General features: G+C 36.5%; 2 protein-coding genes across 2 annotated transcripts in view; one reads left to right on the forward strand and one right to left on the reverse strand.

Annotated features, from left to right (window-relative positions):
• Positions 1-12,243, forward strand: part of kcnq1 (potassium channel, voltage gated KQT-like subfamily Q, member 1) — a 68,877-nt gene extending 56,634 nt beyond the window's left edge. The window contains exons 11-16 of the mRNA XM_015397563.1: positions 75-204; positions 4,261-4,336; positions 6,601-6,695; positions 6,932-6,978; positions 7,088-7,149; positions 11,860-12,243. Coding sequence (XP_015253049.1) covers positions 75-204; positions 4,261-4,336; positions 6,601-6,695; positions 6,932-6,978; positions 7,088-7,149; positions 11,860-12,117 — 668 coding nt within the window. The 3' untranslated portion in view covers positions 12,118-12,243. The remainder of the gene's footprint in view (positions 1-74; positions 205-4,260; positions 4,337-6,600; positions 6,696-6,931; positions 6,979-7,087; positions 7,150-11,859) is intronic.
• A 6,295-nt stretch (positions 12,244-18,538) lies between these two features.
• Positions 18,539-19,484, reverse strand: LOC107099445 (cyclin-dependent kinase inhibitor 1B-like). The gene is made up of 2 exons (XM_015397564.1): positions 18,981-19,484; positions 18,539-18,880 (listed from the first exon to the last, which is right to left on the reverse strand). The coding sequence occupies exons 1-2, from the start codon at positions 19,399-19,401 to the stop codon at positions 18,780-18,782; spliced, it is 522 nt and encodes a 173-aa protein (XP_015253050.1). The 5' UTR covers positions 19,402-19,484; the 3' UTR covers positions 18,539-18,779.
• Between the last annotated feature and the right edge of the window lie 1,111 nt (positions 19,485-20,595).

Genomic DNA, 20,595 nt, shown 5'->3' on the forward strand with positions numbered 1-20,595 from the left:
AAAAAAAATATGAGTGCAGGATATTTTGCATAAATCATGTTTTTAGTTTCATTTGTTTTTGTGTAATCTTGCAGTGAAAAAAGGCCCCAGCCTTATAGATACCCAGTCCTCCTTCCAACTCCCAAGAAACTGCAGCTTTGCTGACGACCTAGAGCTGGAATCAGAGCGAGAAAGTGAACTGGCTCCAGCTAGCACAGTAGCACAGTGAGTTTGCCATCACTCTTCTGCAATCTTCTTACTTTAGAGGGTTTATGTGGGAGTGAATCTTAAACAGCAGACACGAGATGGTCTGCTTGTATTTATTTATTTTTTTGTCTGTTTTCAATTAACCTTAGTAAAATGCAAACCCCAGAGGGTTCATGATTCTATACTACAGAGGATCCCTAGTGTTTTCTGAAGCACTTACACAGCTAGTGACAGATACAAGGGACTGAGTCCTAAGTAATCGCAATATAGTATAGGTGCACAGTAAGTAAAAAAATAAGTGTTCAGTTATGACACATGGGATTCACTTTCTAAACACCAGTGCAATGATGCAGAGTGAGAATTGCACACAGCAGTTTTGCTGGCAAGATAACTCTGTGCTCTGTTGGTCTCCAAAATACATAACCAGCTGTTCTCACAGAACAAAACCCCATCAAATCCCATGTTAAATGGAATCATTGTGAAGCACACAACTAATTGGGGTAATCATGGCAAAAGACCACAGTGCAAAATAAATCTTTTTAAGTTTCTTTATAGTTCCAAAGTTGATTTGAGAATACGTTCCAAAATGTCTATTGTTTAATTATATAAATGGAGGAAATGTTCTGTTAAGGGTTTTACAGACATCTAGGATTCTTGAAATGCAATGATCCAAACATCAATTGCAGTTCTTACTGCCAATATTACAGTACAATATGATTTTGAAATTAAAGATTACTGGGCTGCTGAGAGTTTCTGCAATAAACATTTTTTGTTTTGTTTTTGGGCAAAGATAAGAATATTTTTTTTTTGGTTTTAAAAAGTACCCATGAGGCAGAAAAGAAAATGCAGATATTGGTCTTTTTTTCTTTTAGTGTTTCAGGCATGTCTCTTATGTATGTTGTATTTATTTAAAGCTCCACAGATTTTCAGATGATAGAAGGATATCTTTTTATGTAGAAAATTATTTCTGCCATACCTTACATGACAGAATTTTAATGCTACAGTAACCCAATGTTTCTTCCACCATTAAATATCACTGGAAGATTAGGTACAAAAAGTCATTTCTAAAACATCTAGATATCTCTCTGTCAGGAACTTGTAAATGTTTTAAGCAGCATGGTTTTCAATTCATTTAAGTTAAAGTTCCAATTTTGAGATGTTTCAGCTTTGATGTAGAATTCTTCTTTTTTAGTCTAAAAGTAAGCTTACAATACAACATGCAAATCTAAATATATTAAGCATTGTTTTTTTGCTGAGTTTATATTGTAATACTTTATATACTGCCTCACTTTTTATGAACATAACTCAATGTTGCCTCTTAATTCACTTCTGTTATCTTACTTTTAAAGTGCCTTATAACAACTATTGTTTTGCTGATGCCATTTTTCGGCTCGGATACCGATTCCCAATACCTGGGTGTGCAGTATTGGCCAGTACCGATACCATACCGATACCATCTGTTTAAATTGATGTGTGTTTATATATGAAGAACTGCATACTATTTGGATGTAAAATAATTGCCATCATGGCTTTGTCAAGCTGTTGCCTACCTTTGCGAAACTAATACAAAGTGAATCCAGCAGAACTTTTTATTGCCTATCTGGAATGGGTGACAATAGTTGAATAAACTTTTGGCTCTCAAAATGGTATCGGTATTTGTTGGTATTCGCCTTTACCGATACCCCCATTTTAGTGCTGGATCGGGGCCCTGCCCGATACTGGTGTCAGTATCGGCGCAGCACTAATAACAACACATCATATCAGATAAGTTTACAGAGATAATTGCTTTAAGTCATACTGACACTTTGCAGTTTATGGGTACTCAGCTGATCGCATCGAGTCATTGATTTTGTGGAACTTGCATCCCCTGGATGGTGTTATGGCTAAACAGAGCACCAGGCCAGATGTAGCTGCTATGATGAAAAAAAGCAGTGAGGGTATAAGGCTAGAAGTTGAACTAACATATAATGCAACATTGGAGAATAGAAGTAGAGTGGGGAAAAGTCGCCTCTATGTCCTCAAGGAGTCTAAGCCTATAGCAGCATAAAAATATAGACAGTTCAGGATAACCTAAGTCACTTCAACTATAAGCTTTATGTTAAAAAAAAAGTTTTAACTCTAGTCTTAAAAGTAGACTCAGTGTCTCTTCTAGGAACCACTAGTAAACCTGCAGATTGAGATTGAAGTGCTCTGTTCGGAACATAGGGAACATCAGATCTCTGGTAAAGGATGGAGGTTGGTGGAGGCAAGAAGGGAGCTAGGGAAAAGGAGACTGACACAAGAGGTCAAACAAGAAATATCAAAGAACTCAAATACAATCAAAAATACCTAGAACACAAGAATGGAAATTAGACCAATGAAAACTCAGATAAAACCATGACAAGTTCAGCCTTGAAGTGGCAAATTAATGCACTAGTTTCTTTGCATCACCCCTGGACAAAATATTTGTAATCTTGCAGTATTTCAGAAATAAAAGAATAAAATTACATAAACCTGTTTTAATATGGGGTATAAATAACAATTAATGATCAAAAATAACACCAACTTATTACCAGAGGCCAATTCAATGGCATCCAGATGGAGTGCCTGACTAAAAAGCTTCTAAAATAATATTGTAATTGTATGATTTTGATTATATGACATTGATTGTATGAAATGCAACACTGAGAACTAAAAGGACAAGTACAGATACAAGTCAGTTTTCTGTGGCCATGAGGGATATCATCAGTGACTTTCACCAGAGCTGTTTAAGTATAACAATGAGCCCTAAATCCTGACTGAATTGGATGTAACATACAAAGTGAAGGCTTAGATGAAGATTTTAATTTTCATAACTATGAAAACTTAACTGTATCAAAATCCAATACTAACACAGTTCATGTTCTTTAGTTACTGCCAATGCTGCCTCACTTACTGAGGATGAAAAAACTGATTGTAAGGATGTCAATGATTGAATTCTAAATAGAATTAATCTTATTTTGAAAGTCCTCCAAGTTTAACTGACTAAATACCATCTGAAAAAGCAGAAATATGTGTTTATTCTACAGAAATAATAATGTGGGTTAAACACGTCTGATTAAATTTGATTAGACTGTAATTACAGACTATATAATACAAACACATGTCCATGGTCAAACATTAAACAACAGATACAAAAACTGTCACTCTTTTATTTTATAATTTTATCACAAGATTTCAGCATTTTAGCTTGTCTTCTGTTAAAATTAACTCTGCAAGCTTATCAGATTCATTTTACATAATAATAATAAAAGTTCCTTTGAAGATGATGACGATCATGATGTCCTTAATTTTCTTTTAATACTTTCATATAGCAACATTCATTAATATTATAAACGTCTCAACTATTCAAACTTCATTTTGAGAGCATTTCAATATCTGCCGATGAAATTAATAGAAAACGTGATGCACTGTCTGGGCTTTGGTTTTATCACTAAACCATTTTCCTTTTATTATTAAAATGATTTCTATAATAGCCCAGAGATCAAATAATTGACATTTCATTGTGTTAATTTGACCACTTGTTATGATAGCCAGATCTGAAAAATCAGCCTTTGAGAGGTCCACAATGAGACTCTTACAGACTTTGTTCCACAGCAAACATGACTCGCTGCCTTCCCACCAGACATTCATATTCCCTGCTTTTTCACAGTAATGAACCTCTATAAGAATAAGTTTAAAAAAAATGTCCTGAAACCTAATAATGCCGGCTAACTGCCTTACAATCACTATGGGCTTTTTCCTATTTTTCTCCCACCTTTGTTCTTACTGTTCATCACCTTGGTAACGCTAAAAGGAAGCTAGGTAATGAGGTAGAAGCTTTGATGTAGACTGCAGAGGCAAGAAGAGCATGCTTCATATTTTGGTTCATATTTTCTTTGGCCTTTTTCCTGATACCTATTACACTGAAACAAATATCTAAGAAAGGCACAGAAGGCCATGGTTTAATTTCATGTTTTTTGCAGGAAATGTTAGTGTGATGCATCTACTGAGAAAGTTTGTGATATACGAACTAAGAAGCAAAACCTCTTAAAAAAGAAAACCTTTTTGTCACAGTTTGACAGAGTCGCATCGAAAAGCCATCCGTGTGATACAGAAAATGCGTTACTTTGTGGCCAAAAGAAATTTTCAGGTAAGAGCACATTTTTTTCAATTACTTTATTATGCTTTTTTTTAGCTATTAAATTGAAAACTTTTTTTCTATCACGATTGAACAAAGTAGAAGGATAAAAGTAGCTTTTGCCACAGCCAACCCTCTATTAAGCAAGTAGGTAAATGTTAACCCTGTTCTCTTTATTCTAATAAACATGACAAAGCCCTTTAATAGAGAGGATAGACATGAAGAAAACATAAATATTAAAGACGACATTAAGCTTTTCAACTGATACAGACGTTTACATGAAAACATAGAGACCTAAGGGCTCAAACTGAGGTATGTTTCTTTATGCACTTATATAGAAAGTAGATTGTCTACATGGCCCTGAAACTTATACAGAGTTTTTTAATGAATGCCTAAAGCAATCAGTAACAAAAAATAAAACAAAATGAAAAATAATAAATAAAATAAGAGTGAGGTTAGTTTGTGGATTACTAACTAAACCCCTGACCTGCATCTAAATGTGATCACTTTTAATAAATATAAAAAGATGTAAGAAGGTAAATACATTAAGCTTTGGTGTTGCTGAAGGGGCCTAGCCGTGCTGTGAGTCTGAATTTTTTTTGACAGTAGCTTACTTTGGTCACATACAAAGACTTTCCAATTAAATTATGGCACCTTAGGAGCTTATTATATTTAGTGTATATGTTTAAAATTTTGGGGTCTTTTTGTGAGGAAACTTAAGCATTTTGTGAATTGAAAGAAAATAAAACATTGCACATGCACGTAATAGAGTTGCACATACACACAATGACAACAAATAAAGGAATAGAGTCAGGTAACTCAGCATTTCCCCAGTGGCAGTATGAAAAAAAGAGGAAAAGTCAATTATGAAGTGTGCAAAAGTGTGTAAAGATATTGGATGCCGAGATGGGTCAGAAATGAGTAGTATTCAGAATATAATGAAAGAACATTGGTCTTTACTGAAGCTGCAGCTAAAGCTGTGAAGCTGTCAAGGTTATTGATGCATAATTTAGTATCTTTTGCCAGCAGATGACAACATACACCGATGTTTTTGTCAGCGGCTAGGTGGAAAAAGATTTTTGCTACTCAAAAATGACAAAGTAAACACTATCAGGTGGCGTATATTGGTTTATTTGCAGATTAATATATATATATATATATATATATATATATATATATATATATATATATATATATATATATATATGTATGTGTGTATATTTATATATATGCATATGTGTGTATGACATGTAATGTGACTAGGCCACTTTTAAGAAAATGTTCAAATGACTTTTGTCAAAACTGGTTTGGAGATATATTATTAATATAGATTACTTAGGGATAGACTAGAACAAAGGCAGATAATTTTTTTGTTATAAATATTGCTCGGGAAGGGTTAGTGTGTTTTTTGGTTTCCAACTAAGTAATAAATATAAATATATAATATATAAATATAATAAATAAATGTAATAAATGGTCCATCCCTTTGACTTGTGCTGAACACCAATGTCCACCTCCTTAACCAGCTACTGTATGTAGATACAAGGCCAGCAAATTAACCATTTAATTATACTCAAACTCTATCATTAAAATATTTTATGAAATACCCGTGGCACATTTTTAGAAAGTATTACATTATATCATAGGTTTTTGCTTTTTTTAATTTTTATTTTACCACACAAAGCAGTGAAGCAGTACCTAGCATATATACTTTAAAACTGAAAATTACCTCTGTATAAAGCATTAGTAATTGAAAGCGCAGGTAGTTTTTGAAATTACTCATATGAGAGTTGAACTAAACAAGACTTCATTAATTATTATTTTACATAGTTTTCCAGTGCCTTGTCGCCACACCTGCAAACATGTAATTTCAGCATATTTAAACCTCAGTTACAGATGTATATTTATGAACCTTATCCAGGATCTAAAGAACATCCTTACAGGTCACCCACACCCACTATTAGTTGACTTGCATTTGTCTTATGACAAAAACTCATAAGCAGCAAACTCCTATAGGGTTTTCTCCATATTGGCCAATTAAAGGAAAACTGATTGAAATTGCTGTGTACAGAATTAAGCTTTGGTGTGTGGGTTGTGGATATCCCCAATGAAGCAAATGTGCACCAGTCTCAGCAGCAGATATTTAGAAGTAACAATAGCACAAAGAAGATTAAAAAAACTTTGCATTGCTTTTATTCTTTAGAAAAATTAGATATGTCTGTAGAACAAAGGTCTTAAATATTAATGAACTAATTATCTTTTTTTTTTTTTTTTAGCAAGCCCGTAAGCCATATGACGTTCGAGATGTAATTGAGCAGTATTCTCAGGGTCACCTCAACCTCATGGTTCGAATCAAGGAGCTACAGAGAAGGTATACTCTTGCAGTACAATATGATTTTAAGATGTTTAATACATTAGCACCCAGGAGTACAGTAAAGTGCTTATATGAAAGTGCTTATAATTTATATAATTTGCAAGTATATTGAGAAAGGTTCCCTATTCCTCTGTCAACATGTTTTGCAGATCAGAAAAGAGGAAATATGACAGATGAACCACAAGGAATCTATAAATATTCTTCTGACCTGGGCCCTCTTTTGTTTCTCTCAGGCTAGATCAGTCTTTAGGGAAGATGACTTTGTTCCAGACGGGTTCAGGTAATAAATCACTCCAGTTCTACCTTGAAATGGATGAGATAAACTGTAAAGCAAACACTGCACCTAATGGTCTATTTGAAATGTCACTGTCTAATGTCAACCTCTAAAGACCGAGCCAGAGATAAAGGAAACAACTCTATTGGATCCAGGCTCAACAGGATGGAGGACAAGGTGGGAACTATCATTAGACATGAACACTCTTCATTAAAATTGCATTTTCATTTTTGATTTTCCTTTTATTTGTTAAAAGAAAAAAAAAACTCATATTCACAGGTTTTAAGCTTCTATGAAAGAACAGCTGGGAAATATCCATTAAGGAGAATGTTAACAGCATATTGACATTATCAACGGTTACAGGGCAAGTGAAAAAAATTTCGAAGCCAATATTAGTTAAAATAGCAATTTAAATTAAGACTGTTGTAAGTGTTCAAAAAATTCTGGTTACTGCTCTGACGTGTGGCATGAACTGTACCGCAGAATATAGTCAGCATTCAGCCATTTAACAGAGAATCAGTAGCGAGTGGATAAGTACAGGTCCAGCATGGTTCAGTGCTTTTCAAATAGTCTGTCGATACTGCCAGAAAATACCACAGGAGTTTGACTTCCATAAAGAAATTGTTTTTATTGACTGATATACTGGTATGAATGAATGTAGGTGAAAAGGGAGAAATGAAGCAAGAAGCAGCAGTGCAGGAACCAAACTTTAAAAATTTTTACACACTTTACACATTTTTACATTTTACTATGAAGTAACACACACATATGTGTACAGTATATATGTTTGTATATACATATATATGTATGTATACAGTATACATGTTTATATATGGTAAATGGTAAATGGCATGTACTTATATAGCGCCTTTTTTCAAGTCAGGAGACTTGACCAAAGCGCTTTACACTACATTCATTCACCCATTTACGCACACACTCACACACTGATGGTGGCAAGCTACATTGTAGCCACAGCTGCCCTGGGGCTCACTGACAGAAGCGCGGCTGCCGTACACTGGCGCCACCGGGCCCTCTGACCACCATCAGTAGACAATGCAGGTTAAGTGTCTTGCCCAAGGACACAACGACACTGAAAGTCAGAGCCGGGGCTTGAACCGTCAATCCTTTGATTTCAGGGCAAACTCCTACATCCAACACCACTGTCGCCCCACATATATATACATATATATGCATATATATGTGTGTGTATACAGTATGTACATATATGTGTATAAATATATATACATTAGGGGTGGAACGATTCACAAAATCCACGGTTCGGTTCGATTCACGGTTTCTGGTCACGGTTTTCGGTTCGATTCGATACATGTTGATTGTTACACCGAAATCCCATAAAAATTTATGAAATTAATGAAAAAATCCCCCAAAAAATAATGGATTGTAATTATTTTAAATGATCCGCAGAAACCCTGGATCATTTCCGTATGTTTTGCTGCTTTGAATTTAATCATCTGGCGCATGCTCTAACATCTCCAAGGGACTCAGAGGGGAGCAGACGAAGCCACAGTGGGGGCTGTAGGCTTTGCTTTGAGCAGCCGGTCTGGAGCGCAGCGGGGCGGAGCGGGGGTTGCTGACGGAGTATGAGGGATTTCGGGGTTAGCATGACATGTTGCTGTTAGCATAAACAAAACGTGTTGCACAATGCTTGCACACTGTTTTACTTTTATCCACAACTTTCTTTCCGCCGTCACCATAGGTCCCTCTAAATGCAAAGCGCCCCCATACAGCAGACCTATAAAGTGCTGCTGGCGCGTCTTCCAACTCCTGTTCTTTCCCACTCGCCAGTCCGACACAATTCTCCACAACAACTGATTTTTTTCCCTGCTACACCCGGCTAAGCTGCTTCGATTCTTCTTCTTCTTGTTTACTACTGGCGGTTGGCTTTAGTCGCAGCACCGCCACCTTCTGCTCTGGAGTGTAATCGCTTCCCCTATGAGAAAAAGGAGCAGCGCATGAACCGAACGAAACACACGCGAACCGAACCGAGACAGTCGAACCGAACGATTCTGACGGTTTTCATAAATCGTCCCATCCCTAATATACATATATGTACAGTATATATATATATATAAACGCACCCATCGGGGGCAGTCTTCCCCCCTTTTTTTCCTCTAAGCTCTGGTCCTCTACCAGAGGTCTGGGAGTTTGAGGGTTCTGCGCAGTGTCTTTGTTGTTTCTAGAACTGCACTCTTCTAGACCGAGGTGTCTGATGAATTTCCAGGGATCTGCTGTGACCACTCTTCAAGTTTGGGGGTCACTGCCCTGAGTGCCTCAATGACCACGAGTACCACTGATGCCTTGACCTTCCAGGTTTTCTCCAGCTCATCTCTGAGCCCCTGGTATTTCTCTGGTTTTCTTGTTATTTTTCCCTAATGTTGCTGTCATATGGTATTGCTATGTTAACCACAATGGCTTTCCTCTGCTTTTTGTCCACCACCACAATGTCTGGTTGGTTTGCCATTACCATTCAATCCGTCTGTATTTGGAAGTCCCATAGGATCTTGGCTTAATCATTCTTAACCACCTTTGGAGGTGTTTCCCCTCTTTGACCTTGGGGTTTCCAGCCCATACTCTGCACTGATGTTCCTGTATACTATTCCAGCCACTTGATTATGGCGCTCCATGTAAGCTTTCCCTGCCAATATCTTACACCCTGCAGTTATGTGCTGGATTGTCTCAGGGGCCTCTTTGCACAGTCTGCACCTGCGGCTTTGTCTGGTGTGGTAGATCTGGGCCTCTTTTGCTCTGGTGCTTAGGGCCTGCTCCTGTGCAGGCATGATGAGTGCCTCTGTGCTGTCCTTCAGTCTGGCTTTGTCTAGACATTGGTAAGATTTTCTGATATCTGCCACTTCAATTATGTTCTAGTGGTACATCCCGTGTTGAGGCCTATCCTCCCATGACGGAATCTCTGGCACCTTATCTTCTGTTCCCCATTGTTTGAGACATTCAGTGAGGATGTCGTCTGTTGGAGCCTTGTCCTTGATGTACTTATGGATCTTGGATGTTTCATCCTGGATATTGGCTCTTACGCTCATTAGTTCTCTGCCTCGTTCCTTACAGCTGGCGTACAGTCTCAGGGTACTGGATTTGGGGTGGTTCCCTCTGTGCATGGTTAGGAGCTTTCGTGTTTTAACGTCTGTGGCCTGTACCTCCTCCTTTGGCCAGCTTATTATTCCTGCAGGTTATCTTATTACTGGTAGAGCATAGCTATTTATTGCCCGAGACTTATTCTTGCCATTGAGCTGGCTCCTTAGGACCTGCCTTACTCTTATTCGTTGGAGGTATTTGGCCATAGCCACTTTCCTTGTTACCTCTTTGAGGTTGCCATTTGCTTGTGGGATTACAAGGTACTTTTAGCTGTCTTCATTGTCTGCTATTTTTCCTTCTGGGAGTGAGACCCCCTCTGTGTGAACTACCTTCCCTCTCTTGGTTACCATCCAACCACACTTCCTCAGTCCGAACGACATCCCAATGTCTTTGCTGAAGATCCAGGTGGTAGTGATCAGTGAGTCAATGTCTCGCTCATTTTTAGCATACAGCTTGATGTTATCCATGTAGAGGAGTTGACTGATGGTAGCCCCGTTCCTGAGTCGGTACCCGTAGCCAGTCTTGTTGATAATTTGGCTGAGGGGGTTCAGACCTATGCAGAACAGCAGTGGGGACAGCGCATCTCCTTAGGATATTCCACATTTGATGGAAACTTGAGCAAGTATCTTGCCACAACCTCATTGAGTTTGTAATAAAGGTTCTTAGAGTCCTGTTGATGTTGTATAGCTCAAAGCATTCAATGATCCAAGTATGCGGTGTTGAGTAGTAAGCTTTCATGTAATCAATCCAGGCAGCGCTTATGTTAGTGTTTTGGGTTCTGCAGTCTTGAGCAACTGTTCTATCTACCAGGAGTTGGTGTTTGGCACCTCTGGTATTTTTTCTATTTCGCTTTTGAGCTCCGCTCATGTATTGATCCATGTGCCCACTTATCTTAGCCGCTATGATCCCGGACATGAGCTTCCACGTTGTGGAGGGGCAGGTTATGGGCCGATAGTCAGATGGGACTGTGCCCTTTGAGGGCTCCTTCAGGATCAGGATTGTGCACCCTTCGGTTAGTCATTCAGGGTGGTTCCCATCTCTCAGTAGCTGGTTCATTTGTGCTGCCAAGTGTTCGTGGAGAGCCATGAGTTCCTTAAGCCAGTAGGCATATCAGGGCCTGGTGCTGTCCAGTTTTTTAATACCTGAGACTCTTTCTTTGATGTCTGCCACTGTGATGTTGACTGGATTCTATTCGGGCAGGTTGCTGTGGTCATCTGTCAGAGCTACCAGCCACTGTGCCTCCCTGTTGTGTGTTGCCTCCTTCTCCCATATCTCTTTCCAGTACTGTTCAGTTTCCAGCATTGGTTGTGATGCTCCGTTTCCCCGTTTCAGCAGTTGTGATACAAAAGATTCTAAAACAAATAATTTAAGCTCTAGGTTAGAGAAATTGGTTCCTGGTATGTTTTTCGAAAGTGCTTTGTTGAATGACATATTTCATCTATTTGCCCTTTAAATACATTTGAGAGAGATACAGTCAGCAGATGTTTTACTAATCTTGTTTTACTGTTAGAAGATGCATTTACTGTTCTGGCAATCTTTTTTTATTGATTTCAGTGAACAGTTGGCAGATTCTTAACTTCTAAATTTGTATATTGTTTATTACTTCCCTACTGGGAAAAGGTGTGTGTCAAAATAGTAGTATGACATTTGCTTTCAATATTAAAGTATGTAATCTTCTGACAGGATTTACCAAGAAGATACCCCTCTTAACTTAAAAAAAAAACCTCCAAGGAAATTAAAAGTATTTAAATGTATTCTTATGTGTTGGAACTCTCATAGATAACACACATGGACCAAACACTGAGCCGCATTGCAGAGTCCCTCACCTTCCTGCTGGACCAGAGGGATGTCACTGGTGGTGAAATTAGAAGCAAGCTGAGACCTCGGCTCAGACGAACCAGTAATGTTCTCCCTAGTCAGGACAGCTTGCCAAGTAATGACCAGCTGTCGCCTTCATCCTTCTCCAACAACACCAGCACTGTGCAGTGCCCCAACCCTCCACTCAACTCCACTGCCAGTCAGGATGAGAGCTGGTGAAACTTGAAACTATACATCCTCACAGCCTTCACGGTGTTTGCTTATCTGTTTATGACGGGTAAACACACACTGAATAGACTCTTCAGTCTACGATGGACACATGTAACTACAGCTGCATTCTGAAATACTGACATGACATCATGAGTTTTGTTTTTTTCAGAACAAACCTTCACCAGGATGTGTAGCATAAGTCAGGATAAACATCTGGGATAAATCCAAGATAGCAGTTTCTATCAAGTCATGTTTGCTGAGCAGTTTTTATTTCCAAGGTCCAATTTTGATATATTTATTCTCTCAGATTGAATCTCTAATCTTTATTTAAATTATCTCTATCTTTTAGAGTTTTAAAATACCATTAAATGGTATTTAAAATCGAAGGGAAGGGGCTGTTCCAACTCTTTTATTTCCGATTTCTCCTGAGTGGTGCCCGACTTTAGATTAGATTAGATTAGATTAGATTAGATTAGATTAGATTAGATTAGATTAGATTAGATTAGATTAGATCAGATTAGATTAGATTAGATTAGATTAGATTCAACTTTATTGTCATTACACAGGTACAGGTACAAGGCAACAAAATGCAGTTTAGGTCTAACCAGAAGTGCAATAGCAGCAAGTGCAGGATAAATAATGGTTCCATAAGTACAGGACATGGATTTCTACTGAATAAGTATAGAGATGAATACCATTATAAACAGAATTTTACTGATAGATTTGTCCTATGAATATAATATATAGATAACTAGTGTTATGAACTAAATTTACAGCTGGATATGTATCGAATATAATATACAGGTGGATATTACTCTAAAAAGGGTTTTTATAGATATGTACAATAGCATAATTTTATTATAACAGAGTTTGCAGGTAGATATGTACTATGACTATTGTACAGATGGCTATTACTATAGGCAGAATTATAAGCATAATATACAGATGGATTTTACTATAAAATGAATAAATAAAGTTTGGACAGAAACTATCTGAATTAAAGTGCAGTGGAAGGTAATTGCATACTACAGTTAAAGTACGGTATTGTAAATGTATATGTAAACAATTGGTACCGTGAATAAGCAGTCGGCAGTTCAAATCAATATTCAGTCAAGGTGAGTAGTGCAAGATGCATGTAAACAATTATTACAATAGTAACAGTCAGCAGTGCAGGTGGACATTAAGGTCTTGTAAATAACAGAATAACAAAATGGAGATAGGTGTAAGGAGGGAGAGGAGAGTCTATCAGTGAGGATTAGAGTTCAATAAAGAGACAGCTCTGGGGGAACTTTATACGAGTGAATAAAGTGAATCTGATTGGTCGTTTATCAAGGGGATGGGATTGTTGTTTGCGGAAGGTTTCGCAAGCAAGTATGGTTGTGGCCGGTGTCTCTGAAGCATCTTGTTAACTAGTTAGCAACTTAGTGCTAGTAGGTTCCCAATGGGAAATTACATAGGGACCAAGTAGTACTAAATTAGTGACTTAGAAACGACACTTTCAAGGAACACTATGGACAGCGGAAACATGCAAGAGGAGGAGAGTTTAGTGTTGGAGGTCGTGGATGTGTCTCCTCCATCATACATTTTCTATTTAGAGGAGGAAAGCGGGGACAAAGATTTTGTGGAAGAGGACGCCAGGGCAGCAGAAGCTTGGTTTGGTGTAGAAGGCTTACAGCCATACATGTTTGAGCCCTTGCCTCGCAACACTGCCAGTTCTGTTAGCTCTACGCCTGCTGAAGACACAGACGTCCATCCCCTTGAACACTGGGATGTAACCCAATGGTAAAGTAAAGGATTCTTATTTCTTATTTCAACTGTTGCGTATATTAGCTGCGACATAGGAATCAAGATGCTATGACTGAAAAAATTAGATTGACAGATGATTGTTGATATATGATTGGCCGAATTTAGGTGCACAAGCTGACGTATAACAAACTGGCCTGCATAAAATAATGAGGGAAAAAAAACAGATTTAAAGACAGGATTTTTTAATCAATTGAAATTTTGGGACAATATAGTCTGATTAAGAGTACATTTATATACGTACATGTTTATCCCAGAATGATTTGACATTCAAATATGACTCCCCTACCACTTTAATGGAATTAAATGACCCCACATTCAAAAACGGCTTTTTGGCAGCATATTTTTCTGTCAGCAAAGAGTCTTGCTTTGGTTTTTACATTTCTCATAGGTTTCAGGTGGGTTTAAAAGTTTGCCATATTGTTGAAATAAGGGCACAGTGAGGTTCAGGTTACAACCACACCTTTGCTCCCTGGAATGATTCTGATGTCGCTGACAGTGACGAAATGCAAAAATGTAAACAGTCCACACTATTATTGTACAGGTGCAAATAGAGCCGATGTTGTATTTTTCACACTGTTATCGGAAAGTTACCTTTTTTTTTCCTTTTTGTTGCAAAACATGATACTGATAAATCTTTGTAAGCTCCTTAAAGGAAACCGAAAACAACTTATTAACAACTTTTATAAAAAGCTTGAAACCCTACCTACCCTCTCCTAAATTCTTTTTTTTTTTTTTTTTTTACAATAATTGCAAAATAAACTAAATTGCCGTAACTCCTAAGTTTTTCCTTCTTCTTTTTTTTCTAAATGTCACATTTATTTTCTTACACTAGTGCAGGAAGGAGCCACTCTTTCCATTTAAGATTTTTTATTTGTTTTTATGATTTTACTTAAGTCTGCAACATATGTTGAATTTATATATATATATATATATATATATAAGAACAAACTTAATGTGTATTTTTACACCTCTTTAATTCTTTTAATATATGACATTGATATTCATTATGAATAGTTCACCTTGTAACCTGAGCAATGATGTTGCATTACTTCAGATGTTATAACTTAAAATATTGTAATTGAAAATTTTTCAAGCTGCTCCCTAAAAATTTGGCAATGCCTCAATACGATATAGTACATTTAAGTGTTCTGACTCTTTTTTTCAAACATTTCTGTTACATTTGTGCTAAAGAGGAAATCACAATGCCTTATACATTTCTTCAAAATTATTTAACTTTTATTCTACATGTCTGGGATACTCTACAACAATAAAGACTTAAAATTGAAAAAAAATGTGGTGGATTGAACAATCTTGCAGAGCTTCTTTTTGGTATTTGCAGCACTGAGTGAATTCCATTGCTCTGTACTTGTGACATTCTAATGACAATAAAAAAGCTGGAAAAAAAAGTTTGATTTATTTTTGCACCTTTTTCTTTAGCTTATTCAGAAAAAAAATACCAAGCTGTAACTAATTTAAGCTCTTTTTCAGGATTTTTGCAGCAATATTTCTTTCAGTGCTACAACAAAAGGGTTGGGTTTTTATACAAAGAGTTCAATGCATTTTTTTACATAAGTAACCTTTAGGCAGCAGATGGTGACCTCACTCCAGCTGGCCATCCATGGGGTGCCGAGGCATTCCTTCACACAGCTGACTACATAGAGAAAGGCCCCAAGTGACCATCTGCCTCTGATGACCTACGACAATAGGCTGAAACCTCCTGAAGTGTGCTGGAAGACTTTGGCCTTTGTGCCGACTGGGAGCCATTGACTGAGTTTTATTACATTGATTGTTTCGAGGGTAGAGTTCTGTCTTAACAGTTTTATTGGTCTTATTTAGGTTATAAACACTCAAAACCAGTTTCTTAGGCTTACACTTAGACAACTTTTCAGAGTGTATTCAAAACGAAATTTTGTTTAGTACAGCTTTTCAGAAAAGTACATGAAAATTTTTCATTCCATAAAGTTGAGCAGTGATGATATGTAAACAGTGTGGGAGAAAAAATATGGTGCAGAAAACGCATTGATATTGAAGTTCAGAGCATTTATACATATGATGCTCATACATATGATGATAATATGCAGGTTTGGTGTTATCAGTGTGATGCATAGTTCGTCACATGATTAGAGTTGTTTTTTTGTTTTTGTTTTTTTAACAGTTCCACATGGCAACAGTTTCAAATGGAGATTTTACACAGATAACATGCTAAATCTAACTCTTTTTTTTTCTATCTGTCTCTGTCTTAAAATAATCTAGAGTTGAAATCAACAATGATTTCAGTTGCTTCCCTAAAGGACTCCTTATCAGATTTTCAAAAGAACCTTGGTTATTTGGACATATCTTATTTTGAGCAAGCTTAACTCAAACAAAGGGTTTAGATGTATACTAAAGTAAAATTTTATTAATTGGTTTTTATTTAAAAATTGACAGGCACTGTGGTGAAATGGACACATTGTACCAAAAAACAATCAAAATAGGACAGGAAAACAAAAAGAGGAAAAACCAATTCACAATTTATAGAGATAAATTATTTATAAACGTTTCATTGGAGACAATTGTTGTTGTTTTTTTTGAGAATTTGTAAAGAAAAGTTTTGTGCAACAAAACCTTTGGTTGTTGCATGATGTTGATTATACAGAAATCGCTTCTAAGCAATCACCTACCAATAGTGGGAAGGAAGTGTTCTTTTTTTTTTTTTTTTTATAGGAAGAATCCGCCAGCAAGGCAATTTATGAAGTATCTGGCTGAGGCTTTTTTCTCTGTTAATGGATTATTTCTAATATCTTTACAGTAATATGTCATTATATAATATAATGTTTGAAATTGTTTGTGAATGGAGAAAACATCAAGGTTCATGGAGATCAGCACGGTTCATAAAACATTGTTCTACAATAAACAAAAAAATTTAAGTTTCAAATTTTGAAAGGCCAAAATGACCAGAATTTTCTTTAAGACCAAACCTTTGAACACAGTTGTCATTGTTTTGGTCTTACTTCTTTTTGTTATGATGAATGTGGCTTGTAAACACCTTTCATTGTACTTTATAAGAACTGCACATCCAAGGGAATTTTTTTTACTCATTTAAGTTATGAAATTTCAAGCAAAAAAAAGTTTCGCCCTTATTTTGAAAAACATTTTTATTGAGTGAATTACATTTTGTTCTGTATTCTGAGCTCGCATCTTACCAAGAGCACAGTCCTCTCATAAGAGTAGAAAATATCAGTCTAGGCTGGGGCTGCTTTGGGTGTATGTCATTTCGTTGAGTTGAAAGGAGACAAAAAGGAAAGAAAAAAGGAAGGTCCTGTGAGGGGGTGGAAGGACGTGAGGACTAATTTGCAGGTGAATTAGATGACACACTTTCCTTTGTGGCTATTATGCTGCTCTCCGGCCAGATGGCTCTCCAGCTCCTTTCAGAACTAGAACCCAAACAAAACAGGAGCAAATACGCAAACACACTTATGAGGGATTTATCCTTTCTAATGGGCTAATTTAAAATTGCTGTTAATGGTAATGAATATAATTTTAAGCCTGGCAGCACATTCCTTATAACTGAGATTATGAAAGTCTGCATAATAAGACTCAGAAAATGCAATTACTGTCTAGCTAATTTCTTCGTTTGGTTTCTAAATATTCAGCTCCTTTAAGAGAGACTTTTAGGGACCCATTAATCTGTGGCTCTCACCTAAATACTACCTTATAACCAGAAGCTACCCTGGAAAAAATGTTAAACAAAAAACTAACTAGGAGGTAAAAAATTACATGCCAGTAAGTTAAACAATATTCTACAGGATGTTGTACATTTATAAATTAGGTTGTTTTTTTAAATGGAACTGAGAAAAATATGCTACTTTGAATTATTGAATGCTATTATAAAATACTTTTGCAAACATTTTCTGATTTTATCTTGACCATCATTAACTTATGAAAAAGATTTATTAATTTCAATGATGCTGATTTAAAAAATGCTGACATATTTTTTGATGTGCTTTTAAGCAAGCTGAGATTTAGTAAATTTTAAATATTTGTAAATTTTGCCCATAGATTCTAAAATTTCTACTAAAAAAATTTTGTTTTACATTATAGCTATAAATCATGTGCTTTATTGATTATAAGGGGATTTATAAAGTATAAATGCATGACTCACTCTTTTGTTAGGAAAATTTAAGTTATTAAGATGCAAAAATGTTGTTCATTAATGTTTAAATAAAATAGGGCTAAAACTGAGCTGATTTCAAAATGCACATTGATAAGTAGTTCTATAAAATGTGAATTGTATTGTAGGATCTTCCTTAAGTGCAGCAAGCCATTGATGTGTTTTTGCCTTCAGGGTAAAAATGTCCCCTGTTTGGCACATGTCATTCAGCCCAAAGCTGCTTGATAAGGAGAAATGCTGTAATGTATTTTTTTTTAATTCAAGATGTGAAAGGAAATTGATAAGGATTGTTTTGAATGAAAAATTACAAAAAGATAGATAATTCATTAGCAAAATAATTAAGTGGAGTATTGTTTTTGGTCTGTAGGCTACAGCAAATGTAATATACTGAGCCAGATCGAAATACAATCATAATAAAATCTACAGTATCTGCAGTGGCTTCAATTACTCTGTTTATTAAATCTGCAATGAATGTACACATTTACAAGCTTTTAATTTAAGAAGTTTACAGGTTCAGCAGAGCTGATCATAGATATTCAACTAAAGTAGGGACAAGAAAAAAAATACAACATTCTTTCAATTAATACATCTATAAATAAAGTCAAATAAAATAAGACAAACAATTAGAGATTAAATAAGTAGTTTAAATAAAATGATGGTTTCCTTAGTTCTGTCCATATAATTTGAAAAACAACATGAGGGATCCATTATGTGTTCATCTTATGGTCCGGCACTGAGTTTCCTTGTTGAAATTGGTCTGAAAAGTACTGCTGATGCTCCTTGCTTCTATTGACCTTCTTCTCTTTGTAAAATAATCTGCAAAGAAGAATAAAAAGAAAGAACATTTTAGAGATTTAAAGCTTATTTTGTGACTTTTTAAGGTTAGAGGAGAGAAAATGTGAAAAAATTTTATTACCTGTAATTCTTGCATTCTTTGAATTGGCTCCAGGTTTAGAGAGTGACCTTTTCCTCCGGACAGGAGTCCTTTCAGATTGACACTTAAATCCGTTGGACACACTTAAGCAGTTTTCTTGGTTGGAGCCAAACGGATCGTCGTTATTGCTTACTCTGCCTTCATCCTTGGTTTTTGGAAAATTTACATCAACCGTTGGCTGTGGGGTCTCCTGATAGAAAACGGAAACACAAGCCGCAGGTATTTCCTCCCATTGAAACCTGCCAAGCTGTGGTGTCTCAGACTGGAAGTCAAAGTTCCAGCGCCGGCAGTCCTGCTCCATTATCTCCTTTAGTTTCAGCTGTAATTCTTGATGTAGCTGTTTGTGGTCTACTGGACCAAAGAGGTTCCGGCGAACAGACTCTATGTGTCTAATATTCATCATTCAAAAATTTCAAAGGAGTTTGGATGGTATAACTCTTCTGGCAGAAGATGTTGCGGATGAGTCCCTCTGCTCTGCTCTTTCCATCATGATGCTGCAGGATATTTAAAGGCTACAGAGCACACAATGTTTTGTTTGTACACAATGAGCAAAGACTTCTGATTGGCTGCAGCTGTCAGTAGTAGTTCAGAAGCAACAGAGGGGGTGGAATCGGATCATTGTCTGATGAAACCCATTGATACTCTAAAAGCCTTAAGTCTGCCTTGACAGGCAAAGGTCAATTTAGAATTATCATAACAATAGTGATGTTTTTCCTACTGAGGACACTGTTGATGCATAGGCCGGAGATACTTTAAATCAGGTCATACTACACCCTCGCTTCCTTCCATGTTGGTCTCCATTGTCATTTCAGCACACTGGTGCAGTGGAGGCTTGTGGAGTTTTCTTCAGAGGGGCTATACATTTAAAATAGACGTATTCCAGAAAGCCAGTCAAACATATACTCAGTTATCACACCAGTATATTCACCAGTATATCCACATGAATGCCAACAACAGAAATATAGAAAAACCATTTATAAAAACAAAAACTTAATTTCATGTATAATGAAATTATAATGTCACATATTAAGTTTTTTGTACATAAATCTTGAGGCTTTGTGAAGGCCAATCTTTTTTTTTTGCATGGTCCAATATGGTGCCACAAAACTAAAAATAAACAAGAAAAGGCTGTTTCGGAGAAACAGGGAAGAGGAAATGCTTTTTTCCGCTGAATGAAAAAAGAAAAATTTGCCAAAGAAACTGAATAAAGAAAAAAAAAAAAGTAGAAATTAGCTTAAGAACATATGACAATGTTATAGGAAGTGATCACAGACTTTGAACTGCAGAAAACAATTGAATCATCAGAAGATTTTGCTGCACCCTGGGATCCCCAATCCTTTTGCATTGCATAGCAGCTACTGCAAATGTACAACATTTAACGAGAGTCAATGGCCAAAGATTTTTATGCCCTAGGATGGACTGGAAGGGAGTCAAATGCCGATTGTTAGCAGGTCAACCCGTGTTTGAAACACCCACATTGACCCGCTAATTTGGTTGGGAATGAGGTTTAAATGTTTTTTATTGTTTTGTCCTTTTATATGTCCGAATCCCTCTCAACAGTGCTGCAGCATGTTTATCGAATGTAAGCCGAGTTGTT

Source organism: Cyprinodon variegatus, unplaced genomic scaffold (assembly GCF_000732505.1).
Source record: "Cyprinodon variegatus isolate N-32 unplaced genomic scaffold, C_variegatus-1.0 Scaffold871, whole genome shotgun sequence".
Lineage (NCBI taxonomy): Eukaryota > Metazoa > Chordata > Actinopteri > Cyprinodontiformes > Cyprinodontidae > Cyprinodon > Cyprinodon variegatus.

Bases quoted from the DNA above. Each gene is read 5' to 3' on its own strand.
- LOC107099445 (XM_015397564.1), bottom strand. From the start codon at position 19,401: ATGATGAATATTAGACACATAGAGTCTGTTCGCCGGAACCTCTTTGGT. The intron at 18,881-18,980 runs GTAATAAAATTT...TCTTCTTTGCAG, and splicing joins AAAGAATGCAAGAATTACAG to ATTATTTTACAAAGAGAAGA.